The 12,852-nt window shown below is 41.0% G+C and overlaps 1 protein-coding gene across 1 annotated transcript in view; it reads left to right on the top strand.

Moving 5' to 3' along the window:
• The first annotated feature begins 3,306 nt into the window (after nt 1–3,306).
• The window catches only part of LOC149278669 (ATPase WRNIP1-like), a 35,493-nt gene continuing 25,947 nt past the window's right edge, over nt 3,307–12,852 (top strand). Inside the window, exons 1-3 of the mRNA XM_089501886.1 lie at nt 3,307–3,915; nt 9,522–9,713; nt 10,713–10,945. Of these exons, the coding sequence (XP_089358012.1) occupies nt 3,307–3,915; nt 9,522–9,713; nt 10,713–10,945 (1,034 nt within the window). The remainder of the gene's footprint in view (nt 3,916–9,521; nt 9,714–10,712; nt 10,946–12,852) is intronic.

Here is a 12,852-nt window from a genome sequence, read left to right as displayed (position 1 = left end):
GAGAGTGGATTAGTATATATGTGTGGATTGGTATATATGTGTGGATTGGTATATATGTGTGGATTGGTGTATGTGTGGATTGGTATATATGTGTGGATTGGTATATACGTGTGGATTGGTATACGTGTGGATTGGTATATACGTGTGGATTGGTATATAGGTGTGGATTGGTATAGGTGTGGTTGGTATATATGTGTGGATTGGTATATATGTGTGGATTGGTAAGTGTGTGAGAGTGATGGGTGTTATGCTGTACCATTTCCAATGTCTTTTTCATGATCTAATTATGCTCTAAAAGTACATCATAACTCCCATCACTCTATACTGTTCCATACAGTGGCAGAGCTGGGAGGCAGAGGCCTTGCACCCTCACCGCAGGACTCCTGAAAGGTAAGTGAACTTCAAAGAGGGAGAGGGTAGATAGTTAGGAGGGGGTAGATAGGGAGAAGGGCGTGAGACGGGGGAAAGGGGGTAGATAGGGGGAAAGGGGGTAGAAAGGGGAGAAGGGAGTGAGAAGGGGTAGATGGGGCAGAAGGGAGTGAGAAGGGGTAGATAGGGCAATCATACTCCTATCATGCCAAGTCTGCGAGTACATCCTGGAATCTGGGTATGCCTGGGCATGATAGGAATGTGATTGCTGTTAACAATCATATATATATATATACATATAATATTGTTTTTTAATTGTTTTGTCCTATTTTGCTGTGTTACTTACTTTAAATAAAAGGGTTTTTTTTATGGTGTGGGGAGGTCATATTCGGTTTCGGACAGGTAAATGCTGCATTTTCGGTTTCAGTCCAGAATTCGTTTCGGTGCATCCCTACTACTAAGCCAGACAATGAAGTGGTAGGCCTACACCACAACAATGTTTGGCGTAGTATATAGTGATTGGGGTTATGCTGCACTATTGTCAATGTCTGGCTCAATGTATAGTGATAGGGATTACGCTGTACCACTGTCAATGTGTGCCTCAGTATATAGTGATAGGTGTTATGCTGTACCACCGTCATTGTCTGCCTCAGTATATAGTGGTAGGTGTTATGCTGTACCACCGTCAATTTCTGCCTCAGTATATAGTGATAAGTATTATGCTGTACCACCGTCAATGTCTGCCTCAGTATATAATGATAACAGTGAGAAGAGGCAGAGGTGGTAGATAGTGATACAGGGGGATAGATAGTGAGAAAGGGGAGTTTTGTTACAAGTTTTTATTCCTTTCTTTTTTTGGGATGGGGGGGCACCAGAGGAGTAGTCCGCACAGGGTGCCAGAACACCTAAGGCTGGCTCTGCCTTAGAGTGGCGGACCCGGTTGCAGTTGCGGCGGGCTTAAGGGGCTCTGCCTTAATGCGGCCATATAGGCCCAGTCAGTCCGGTCCTGACTGGGCCTATTTTAAGGTAGGAGCCTGGAGCTGCAGCTCCATCAGCCCCTAAGTCAATCCTGCCCTGCCACAGGCACGGTCGCAGTTGCTGCTTGCTCTGGCAACAAGGTAAATAGGGTGAGGGAAGGGGCTGCAGTGAGAAGGGGCAGAGGGGGGTTAGGTAGTGAGAAAGGGGGAGAGGGGATAGATAGAGGTGGTACATATTGAGAAGTGGGGAAGGGGGTTACATAGTGAGAAGGGGCAGATAAGATGATGAGAGGGGGTAGTGTGAATGCGTATGAGAATGAATGAATAAATGTGTGGATGAATTGTGTGAATGCGTATGACAATTAATGAATTCATGTGTGGATGAATTGCTTGAATGATTTGTGAGACTGCATTAATGAATGTGTTAATGATTTGTGTGAATGATTAAATGCAAAGATGGTACATGAAGGGTGGGCTTTAACAATAAATAAATAAATATGGGCTGCTCAGGCTTAAATGCCCGGGCCTATTTTTTGTCCCAGTCCGGGCCTGTATATATATATATATATATATAGTAAGGCTCGTTTGATCGCGCTACTGACATGGGGAGGTTGAATGCCGGATCACAAGGACTGCCTTCAAGATAGCTTTGTGGGCCCCTTTTTTGTGACGTTATGGAACGTCTTTAAGATTTTAAGGGGTTAAGGTAAGATTAGATGGTGTTAAAATAAAGCCTGGTACCAAATAAATCCATTATCGATCCACTATGTAACATGGCCACCGATCCTAGGTTGTTTATCGTTGTCGTGCGTTCTAGAGAATGTTTGCTTCTCTACGCTCTCTATAGTCATCGTGACTGGTCTAAAGGGGTATATTTGTTAAATAAAACATTGGCGGGTGACTTGTATTTCAGCTCATTCACTTAAATAACATATAAACTATACATTACAAAGCATCAACACCAGTAAACATATGCTGCAGGAATCGCTCTGTATGATGCAAAGCTAAATTGTTGAGATTTCTCATGCCTCTTCCAGGGCCACCTCAGCCATTCTTACTGGATAACATACTATCGTTAGCCCTTTATAATGAATAGCAAAATGAGAGAGCTCAAAACCACCACTCTCCTGAAAACGCTGTCTTTACTGGATAAACCCCAGACAGGAAAATGAAGAAGAAAGGGTAAGAGAAAAAAAAACACTTGTGCTGAAATCATTGCTGTGAAGACTACAGATTATTTTATTTTTTAACCACAGGTACCCAGCTTGGAAAACCGCCAAAAAATATCCTAAATCTAGCTGCAGTGACAGGGGGTCGGTCTCGCTGAACTGCACTCCCGTAGGGTTCCACAGAATGAACGTTCACGTCAGAATGAACATCGCGAGATTTGCGAAAACGCGAACCGGGGTCTCTATTGTACAGGAGAAATACAAATCCCATGATGCCCCAGACCACACTGTCACGTGACTCTCTCTGAAGGCGCCCTGCGAGGAAATGCAGCTTCTGATTCTAGGCGCTAAAGTCCGCAAGTTATTTTTATGATAATATAGGGCTAGCGATATCGTCAGGTTTACGAGAATTCCCTCCTATCTGCTAATTATTTGTTAGAAAGTATACATGAGGCGGGAGTCCTTCAGTTTTAAGTAGTGTAGATGTTGACAGGTGTCATAGTGTGAGCTGACAGCTTCTCTGTTTTCAATACTTTACCTTTATTTCAGTCATCGGAAAGGCATTATTAACCTCTTTTAGGTGGCTCACATATTAGGTTGTACCCATCTATACATTATGCAAAAAATGCTTGGGGTCTGATAGGACTGGTTCATAGTTTCAATTCGGTTCCTAAATTGCTTTATAGTATTCAGAATCATCTGGAACCTTAGTTAGGTAAGGAGATCCTGGTCTTGGTGGAGGCCTTCTGTGTGAGGACACTCAGCTGTTATTGTAGACATTAGGTTGCAGTATGGATCAGGCCAATGGTGCTTCTGGGACACCAGGAGATTGTGGTGAAAACAACCTTGTACAGTGCCCGGTGTGTAGTCTTGAGATGCCGGCTGCAACCATCAATTCTCACCTTGATACCTGCCTACACCTGAGACCTACTGGGGCTCCTGGCAAGAAGAGGCGCCTCTCCTCGCATGAGAATTCGGGAGCTCTAGAGAATGTTCAGGTTCCTGGGAGATTGCAGGGATCAGCAGCACCCAGCTTTCCTTTGTTTCACAAGCATAGATCTTCTGATGGCCCATCTGAATTGTCCTCTGAATTATTTGGCCTTCAGTCCCCCAAAAGGGTAGAGGCGAATGCTAAGATTGCACCCTCTAGTTCTGAATGCCCACAGAAGCAAGAGGAGCCACTGCATTCTCAAAGAGGGACCCTTCATTCCGGACAGAAACAGAAGAATCTGTCTGAGAAGCTGGATGGCAAACCACTGGCGGACAAAATGAGACCCAGCTCTTTGCAAGACTACATGGGGCAAAACAAGGTTTTAGGAGAAAACACCATGCTCAGGACCCTGCTACAGTCCAACGACGTTCCCTCTATCATACTCTGGGGGCCTCCAGGTTGCGGCAAGGTCAGTGTACTATGGGCATGTAAAAAAGCTATTGTCTTCTCGTGGCAGAAGGAAGTTCTAACATTTTAAATTGAACGTCTGATATTTATCTTATATTGATCAGAATGGTAACATTGTGGTGACAATAAGCATAAAAGGAGGTAGATCTAGATCTAGTCTTTCTCATGCAACTCAACAAGCCATTTAAAGTAGATGAAAGACATTTATACTATTTTATTATTTACCGATGTATTTAAGCGGCAGTTTTTCTACCTGATATTATATAACAGATCAAGATATGCGTAATACACATTGTTTTGATTCTATTAAGCAATATATTAATCAAGTGTCTTTCTTTTGTAGCTGACAGGTCTGCTGTAAAGTGGTATTACTATCATGTCACAGGTATTCCTTTAAAAGGTGGTGAATTGGATTTTGTAACTAAGCCTTTAGGGTTTAACCCCTTAATGACAATTGCCGGTCCTGGCACGGCACGGAAAAGCATGTGCTTTACGACAATTGACGTGCCAGGACCGGCACGTCTTTAAACGGGTGCAGAAAGCGATCTACTATCGCTTTCTGCACCCAAAAAGCGTTGCTGAATGCCTCGACCTCGAGGCATTCAGCAACGCCGCGATCGGCACGAAGGGGCCACCTCTGGCCCCTCCACGGGGCGTCAACATCCGCCATACTTTGTATGGCGGCGGACGCCCGTTTTAAAAGCGTTTAGGAGGCGATCGATGATCGCCTCCTAAACTTAAATGGTGTCGCTGGAATGCCTCGATCAGGAGGCATCCAGCGACACCAAACACTAACCTTTTGATGGGCTGTGACCGCTCCGGAGAGCGGTCACAGCCGCAGCTGCCGGCAATCTTCGCCATCAAGGAAGATGGCCGCCGTCCTGTAACAGGAACCACAAATTTTAAAAGTTCGCCAGATAGTCCAGACCATCTAGAGAACTTTGGCTCCACTTGCAGGTTGAATACAGGTACTGCATTCACCATGCAAGTCAATGGAGCCCAGCTTTCTAATCACAGTGTGATTAGTAAAAATAAATTAAAAAATAAAATAAAATTAATAATAATTAGAAAAAAATAGTAAAAAAACAGTAAAATGTAAAAATCATTTCCCACTGATGTCACTATCAGGGGAACCTCCAAGTTGAAAATTTTTTTTAAATTTTTTAAAAAAATAAATAAATATATATATATATATATATATATATAAAAAATATATTTTTGTGAGCAAGTCCTAAAATTAGCATATTAGCTTAAAACAATTCTCGCATGGAAAGAGTTAAAATACTGGCATATTAAATGCCCGTGGGGTGTCTACTTTTAAAAAATGTATGATTTGATGGGGTAAATTGAATGGGCCAGGTTCAACAACGTCCCAATTAACACGGGGGGAAGGATGGCCACACATCTAATTTCCAATTAGAAAAATGCACACGTACCAAATGTGGCCTTTTAGTTCCCCCAAAAAATGACACACCCATGCATGTGGGGTATCACTGCACTCAGGAGATGTTGCTGAACACATTATGGGGTGTCGTGTGACAGCGGCATATACCAGGAGCTGTAAATTCATACATAAAGTAGGTGTGTGTGGGAAAAATACACACACAAAAATATTACTGCAAACTTTGAAAAAATGCTGGTGGTAAAATATGTGCATGCAAAGAGTTAAAATACCAGCATTTAAAATACCCTGTGGTGTCTAGTTTTGAAAAATATATGGTTTTGTTGGGCACACTGAAATGGCCTGGCTCAAAGATGTACCAAATAGGGCATGGGCAGTGGATCCCAAATGCCAAAGTTCAACATTGAAAAAAGCGCATGCCCCAAATGTGGCCCTTTTGCCCCAAAACAGCCAGGCAAAATCATTCATGTGAGGTATCGCTGTACTCAGGAGATGTTGCTGAACACATATTGGGCTGTTTTGTGATAGTGACATATACGAGAACATTTTAATTCATACCTGAATTAAAATGTGTGTGGAAAACCAAATGCAAAAAAATGACTACCACAAAGTTTGACAAAGACTGGTGGTAGATATGGTGCATGGAAAGAGTTAAAATACTAGCATTTGAAATACCTTGGGGTGTCTAGTTTTCAAAAATATATGGGTTTATTGGGCACACTGAAATGGCCCGGCTCAAAGATGTACCAAATAGGGCATGGGCAGTGGATCCCCAAATGCCAAAGTTCAACATTGAAAAATGCGCATGCCCCAAATGTGGCCCTTTTGCCCCCAAACAGCCAGGCAAAATCATTCATGTGGGGTATCGCTGCGCTCAGGAGATGTTGCTGAACACATATTGGGGTGTTTTGTGATAGTGACATAAACTAGAACATTTTAATTCATACCTGAAGTAAAATGTGTATGACAAAACAAATGCAAAAAAATGACTACCATAAAGTTTGACAAAGACTGGTGGTAGATATGGTGCATGGAAAGAGTTAAAATACTAGCACTTGGAATACCCTGGGCTGTCTAGTTTTCAAAAATATATGACTTGATGGGGTAAATTGCATTGGCCGGGTTCAAAGATACCCGAAATGGCACATGGGGGGAAGAATTACCAGATTTGGAAAAAATGGCTTTGAAATAGCAAAACGCTACCTGTACTTATTGCCCCATAATGGGTAGAAAAAAGCAAAAAAACATAAAAACATTGGGTATTTCTAAACTCAGGACAAATAGTAGAATCTATTTAGCAGGTTTTTTCATTACCTTTTATAGATGAGTAAAAGATTTTTCAACTAAAAGTTAGAAACAGTCATTTTTTTCTAAATTTTTCACCATATTTTATAATTTTTTTAATAGTAAATAATATGATACAATCAAAACAATGTCATCTAAAGAAAGCCCTTCTTGTCCTGAAAAAAACAATATCTAATGTGTGTGGGTTCAGTAAACGGGAAAGAAGAAAATTACAGCTAAACACAAGCAGCGCAGAAATGTTAAAAAGGCCATTGTCACAAAGGGTACAAAAAGTAAAATCAGCCTTTGTCTCGAAACGCTTTTAAAACGGGCGTCCGCCGCCATACAAAGTATGGCGGATGTTGACGCCCCGTGGAGGGGCCAGAGATGGCCCCTTCGTGCCGATCGCGGCGTTGCTGAATGCCTCGAGGTCGAGGCATTCAGCAACGCTTTTTGGGTGCAGAAAGCGATAGTAGATCGCTTTCTGCACCCGTTTAAAGACGTGCCGGTCCTGGCACGTCAATTGTCGTAAAGCACATGCTTTTCCGTGCCGTGCCAGGACCGGCAATTGTCATTAAGGGGTTAAACATGGAAATAGCATCAGAGGAATGTGAAAAGTATTTATACACTTCTAAAAACCCAAGTCTGATAATTAGCACTGGATAAATAAATAATAATAAAAATAGGTTACACTTTATCGTCATCATTTAAGGTTTTTTGTTTTTTTATCCTCTGTAAATCACGGCGTGTTCGTTCTTGTGGGTTTTGGTGAATCACTCCAGAAAGCAGATACCAGTGAAAGGAATATGTCTAGCTGTTCAGCAAATAGACAAGATTATTTCTAATTAACACCTTCTCTGAAATGTATTTATCCTTAGCTGAAAATTCTTGTGGCTTATTCTGTAATTTTTTTTGAGGGTTTGAAAGACGCAAAGGAGTGTCTTAAGAGACCCAAATAACCCCAGATAAATGATAACAGGTGGTGTTGTGTTCTTTCCAAGGATGAGAACAGGCTAAGTTGGGAGCAGAGTCCTCCGGTCCCAGATGGAATGATCTGTGCCATGGGGCGCGTTGAAACACCATGCATTGAGAGTAATTCCATCCCGCAAGCACATATCTACTGTGATGTTTTGACATCTATTCCCTGCGCGGTTCCTATATCGCTGAAGGATTAAAAGTAACGTTTGCAGTGTTAGATGAGGTTGCTTGTAACCTTTGCCTTATATTTTTTTTTAGCACGTTTCTCGATCCAACCTATATATGAGCCTATTTTGGACTAAATAATAATATAAACAATGGTTTTGTGACCCCTTGAACTGTTGTCGTGTAATGAATAAGTGTTATGCCTGTTGTACACGGGCATAAGTGAAGAGTGTCGGTGTAAATGAATAGGCCAATGACCGGTGCTCAACACGTATATATGATGCCACATACATCGTATATCCCATTTTGGTTTTTTTTTGATTATTTTTTATCATAATTTGGTGCCGATCAATTGCATGTTTATTTTAATTGTTTAAAGGACCTTTAATCTAATGTCGGCTATCTCTAAACATGCATATATGCAAGGAGGGACTGTTGGTCAAATATTTTTTGCCAGCTATCATCCTGGCATGATAAGCACTAAGGAGGCAGCCAAATCTTAGGCTAGGTTTCCACTTGTTTTTTTTTTTTTTTGCTAAAAACGCCCATAATAACGCCAATTCAGCCACACAGCATTTTTTTTGTGAAAAAATGCTGCGGCCAGATGTTAGCTGTTCATATATCTTCAATAGGAAATCGCACAATGCCATATCCACTTGGCGTTTTTCTGTTTGGCGTTTTTTCAGTCCTCTGTGGCATTTTTCTGCTTTTTTGGGCTCTGTGGCAGTTTTTCAAAATCGCAGCATGTTGACACTCTGGCGTTTTTTGCAAGGAAATCTTGGCGTTTTTCTCCAATAGAAGTCTATGGGAGAGAAAAAACGCCATGAAAAAGCCATGTGGATTTTGCCTTGGCGTTTTTTATGGCGTTTTTTTCCACAGTTACAATGCAGAGGATGGACCCAGTATCTGTGTGTCCTGCGAGAAATAGGCTGCAAACAAACAGTTTCACACAAAACAAAGTTCATATTGAATTTTACACCATTTGGAAGAAACATGCATTACAAACAAACCAACTGGATCCTGCGTGCCAAAAGCAACAGCAAACAATTTGCACCATCATTTGGGGCCAATCTTCCTAGAGGAGCAGACATTCGGAATAAAGCATGCCTTACAAACCGCAGAAAAGAGACAAAAGGGTCCGCCGGGGCGAGTTTAAGTAGAACTCTACCAAGGAAATGACATCAGGAAGGGGCAGATACTTGCCGTTTATCCTAATCCCTTTTAGCTGGGTGAAAATTCCAACGTATAAAGACTGGAAAAACTGCCTAAGGTCAAAAAAGCAATTTCCACAGAAAGGCTAAAACGCCAGAAAAAACGCGTTTTTCATCAAGAAAATAACGCAGGACAAAAACCCAAGTGGAAACCTAGCCTTAGAAAGTACGTAGCCTTTTCTCAAAATTCGGAAGCCACATATGTTTAATCCAAAAGAAGATCTTTTGGATCAACAGCAAGAAGTAAACAAATATGGGAAAGGCTGAACGTGATGGACGCATGTCTTTTTTCAGCCTATCTAACTATATAAGATACGGTGGGCTATGATATGTGCGTTCAGCGAGAACATTCCAGTGATAAAGCCACCTTTTACCAGAAGTGTGCTTTATAAATAACCTTTAATTGTTCTCATTAGGAGTTGATGATGCCCTTCAGTTGCAGTGTGAAAGCAATCCCTATTGACCCAAGCCAGCAAAGAAGGACATGCTTTTGTGACTCCGTTGTTTTCTAGACTAATCTGTTTCAGAATCTGAACCACACATTTAAATCACTCTTCTTTCATTTAGACCACACTTGCCCAGATTATTGCGAAGAATACCAACAAGAACAACACAAGGTTTGTAACACTGTCTGCGACAAGTGCCTCCACCAGTGATGTGAGAGAGGTCATCAAACAAGCACAAAATGAAGCAAAGCTTTTCAAGAGGAAAACTATCCTGTTTGTTGATGAGATTCATCGCTTTAATAAGACACAACAGGTACAAATGTGAATGGCACACAACTGTGTGTGTGTGTGTGTATATATATATATATATATGTGTATATGGCACTAGCCATGTTAATCCACATTTGATAAGTGTATAGATTATGATATTGCGGTCAAATCCCTGTGATATTTAACTGGTGACGTGTGTTACATTTTACTAACTAGTACTTTTATTTTTGCAATGATTTAAGCAAGGTGACATACATTTTTTTTATTAAAGCTATTTTTCTGGTGATGATGGGGGTGTAACACCTTTTGGGTTACAGTAGTGTAGTTAAACCCATATTTTTTAACATCCTATGTATATAAAACAGGCGTTTCTCCCTTACAGATGCACCACATTTATGCCTTACGCATGCCGATACTCAAGTGTCTCACATCTACAGGTCAATAGAATAATTAACAGTGATCTTCCTATTTTATGATAGGAAATGGATTGAGATATATTTGGGCTTTCAACTAAGCCTGGCAGTTTCCATTTGTTCAATACCTATATTCATAACTTCCAAGCAACTTCTGTCTGAGGCCATCTTGGAATATTATAGCTCAATCAGATTCCCATAACCATATATATTTTTTTACATGGCTGTTAACCAAACCAGCTGGGGTGCTTTATAAAAAGAGGCCTAATTACCTCATTGTTATACCTCATTGTTATCCTTTCACCCCAGAATCAGAAACTATCAGAATGCAACCTTGTTTTGCTGCATCAAGTATTATGCCAACGCTGGATATCTGTTGTACGTTTTAAACTTCAGTAAAGAAAACCAAAGTAGCCCAAAATCAAGTTTACACATATGAATGTCATTGTCAGATATCCATGTTTCGGATTCGTATAGTATAGTATACAGTGAAATACTATGTGTAATAATACCTAAACATGTTTAACTTGGATGGACCATTTATAAGCACATTTTTTTCTCTTTCTTTTAGAGTATAGTACTCACCCAGGGTGTTTAAAGTGCTCCTTCTGTTTGCCCCCCATTTCCAGGACACGTTCCTGCCCCACGTGGAGTGTGGAACAATAACTCTTATCGGGGCCACCACAGAAAACCCGTCTTTCCAAGTGAATACTGCTCTGTTGAGCCGTTGCAGGGTTATTGTCTTGGAGAAGCTGTCTGTGGAAGCGATGGAGGCTATCTTGATGCGAGCCGTAGACTCCTTGGGGATGAAAGTCCTGAATGAGGATGGGCAGCCTGACTGCAGTAGCAGCGATGTCTCCGAGTAAGTAACAGACTAACAGTTGTTGGTACACAGAAAAAGAAGGGTCAGATTTGTCATGTAGCCAAGAACGGGGAGGGAGCTGATTCGGAAGGTGGAGCAGCAACCTGCAAAATCAACCTAAACTGAATCCAGTCTGTTTTTAGACATCTTTTGCTGCGGCACAGATTCTCAAAATGAAACCTCGCACTATGCATAGAAAACATTTACTTTCTTACAAGAAAGTAACTTAAAAAATATGTGGCTAATGTGGTGGTAGTTCATGTTCTTGATTAAAGGAATTACATTCATACATAAGCCAATATCGAAGATAAGCTGTTTATTAGCAAGCCTAATTAAAAAAATCAGAGTTTATAGACTGGCAGGCGTTATCAATACGTGATTTAAGTTTTTTATTTTTTATTTTTTTTTGTGCACATCGTAAAATCTTTGTTAAAGTGTTTCAATCATTTTGATATTTTATAGTCATGAAAAGCCAAACATTCTTTGCTTGGTGGGTTAAGGATAACCTCCTTCAGAACGAGCCGATACATCTGTTTGGGGAAAGCCTGTGCAAGTGTCTCTCTGGAAAGAGAGCCGCACAGAATGTTATTGAATGTGAACGGATCAGGTTTCTCTGTGTTGAAGGAGGGATTCCCTACAGCTCTTTGAATTTCTGCCCCCTCACTCTGGTCTTGTGCCAATATTCCTCTTATCAATCATTTCTGGTTGATTGGGAGGATATTCTTTTAACCACAAAGGACAGAATGTGATCGGCCAGTGTCTTGATTTTTTACTGAGAGTATGGTAATGTTAGCAGCCTCCTATGACCTTGAACAAATTTAGTTCACCTTGTAAGGGAAATGCAAGTATCTGATCTTTCAAGAGGCCTGTTTGTTCATTCAGTAGTTCGGTGCCTGCTTTAGCGATAAGCAAGTTATTTAACCTCACAGGCAGCCTACTACTCCTAGCTAACGCTTTGCACATTAGTACATTCTGGTTTGCTTTCAAGTGGTTAAAAGGATGTTATCGATGGAAAAATTCTGCCCTGATAAGAACTGCATTTTTAAAATTTACAAACACATACCTGTGAGTAGGACTGCAACTAACGATTATTTTAATAATCGATTAGTTGGCCGATTATTTTTTCGATTAATCGGATAAAAAAAATTTAATTTTTGTTCAATTTAAAATAATGTAATAAAAAACGTACAATTTACACTTTTATCTCTTTATCACAATGGCCTCTCTCTATTCACCTTCTTATTTTACTGACATAATAATAAAAGCTACAAGAACCCAAACAGTGTTTCTCAAACTAGGTTTTAATACAAAGTTATTAGTAAATATTAATTCATATGTTAACTATTTTTCATATTTAATAAAAACTATGAGAAAAAAGCCTTGTTTACATTTTTTTTATTTACCAAACTGCCCCCGGTTATGCACATCTGACCCCCAGCTTGCCACTCTGCCCCCATATATGCCTTATACCTCTTATTTGCCATTGATATGTAACTGAGCCCCCTGATATACCTTTTACCCCCAGATATGTTTTATGCCCCCCTGATATGCCTAATATCGATATGCCTTATACCCCCTATATGCCACTGAGCCCCCTGATATACCTTTTACCCCCAGATATGTTTTATGCCCCCCTGATATGCCTAATAGATATGCCTTATACCCCCTATATGCCCTGAAATTCATAATACCCCCCATACACCACTCTGGCTCCTCCCCCTCCCATACATCACTCTGGCTCCTCCCCCTCCCATACATCACTCTGGCTCCTCCCCCTCCCATACACCACTCTGGCTCCTCCCCCCTCCCATACACCACTCTGCCTCCCCCCATACATCACTTTGGCTCCTCCCCCCTCCCATACTCCACTCTGCCTCCTCCCCCCTCCCATACTCCACTCTGCCTCC

The sequence above is a fragment of the Sceloporus occidentalis genome, unplaced genomic scaffold (genome assembly GCF_023333645.1).
Source record: "Sceloporus occidentalis isolate IW3139 unplaced genomic scaffold, rSceOcc1.0.p SCAF_186, whole genome shotgun sequence".
Taxonomy (NCBI): domain Eukaryota; kingdom Metazoa; phylum Chordata; class Lepidosauria; order Squamata; family Phrynosomatidae; genus Sceloporus; species Sceloporus occidentalis.
Note: the sequence above shows the minus strand (reverse complement) of the source record. Positions and strands in the feature narration are given on the sequence as shown.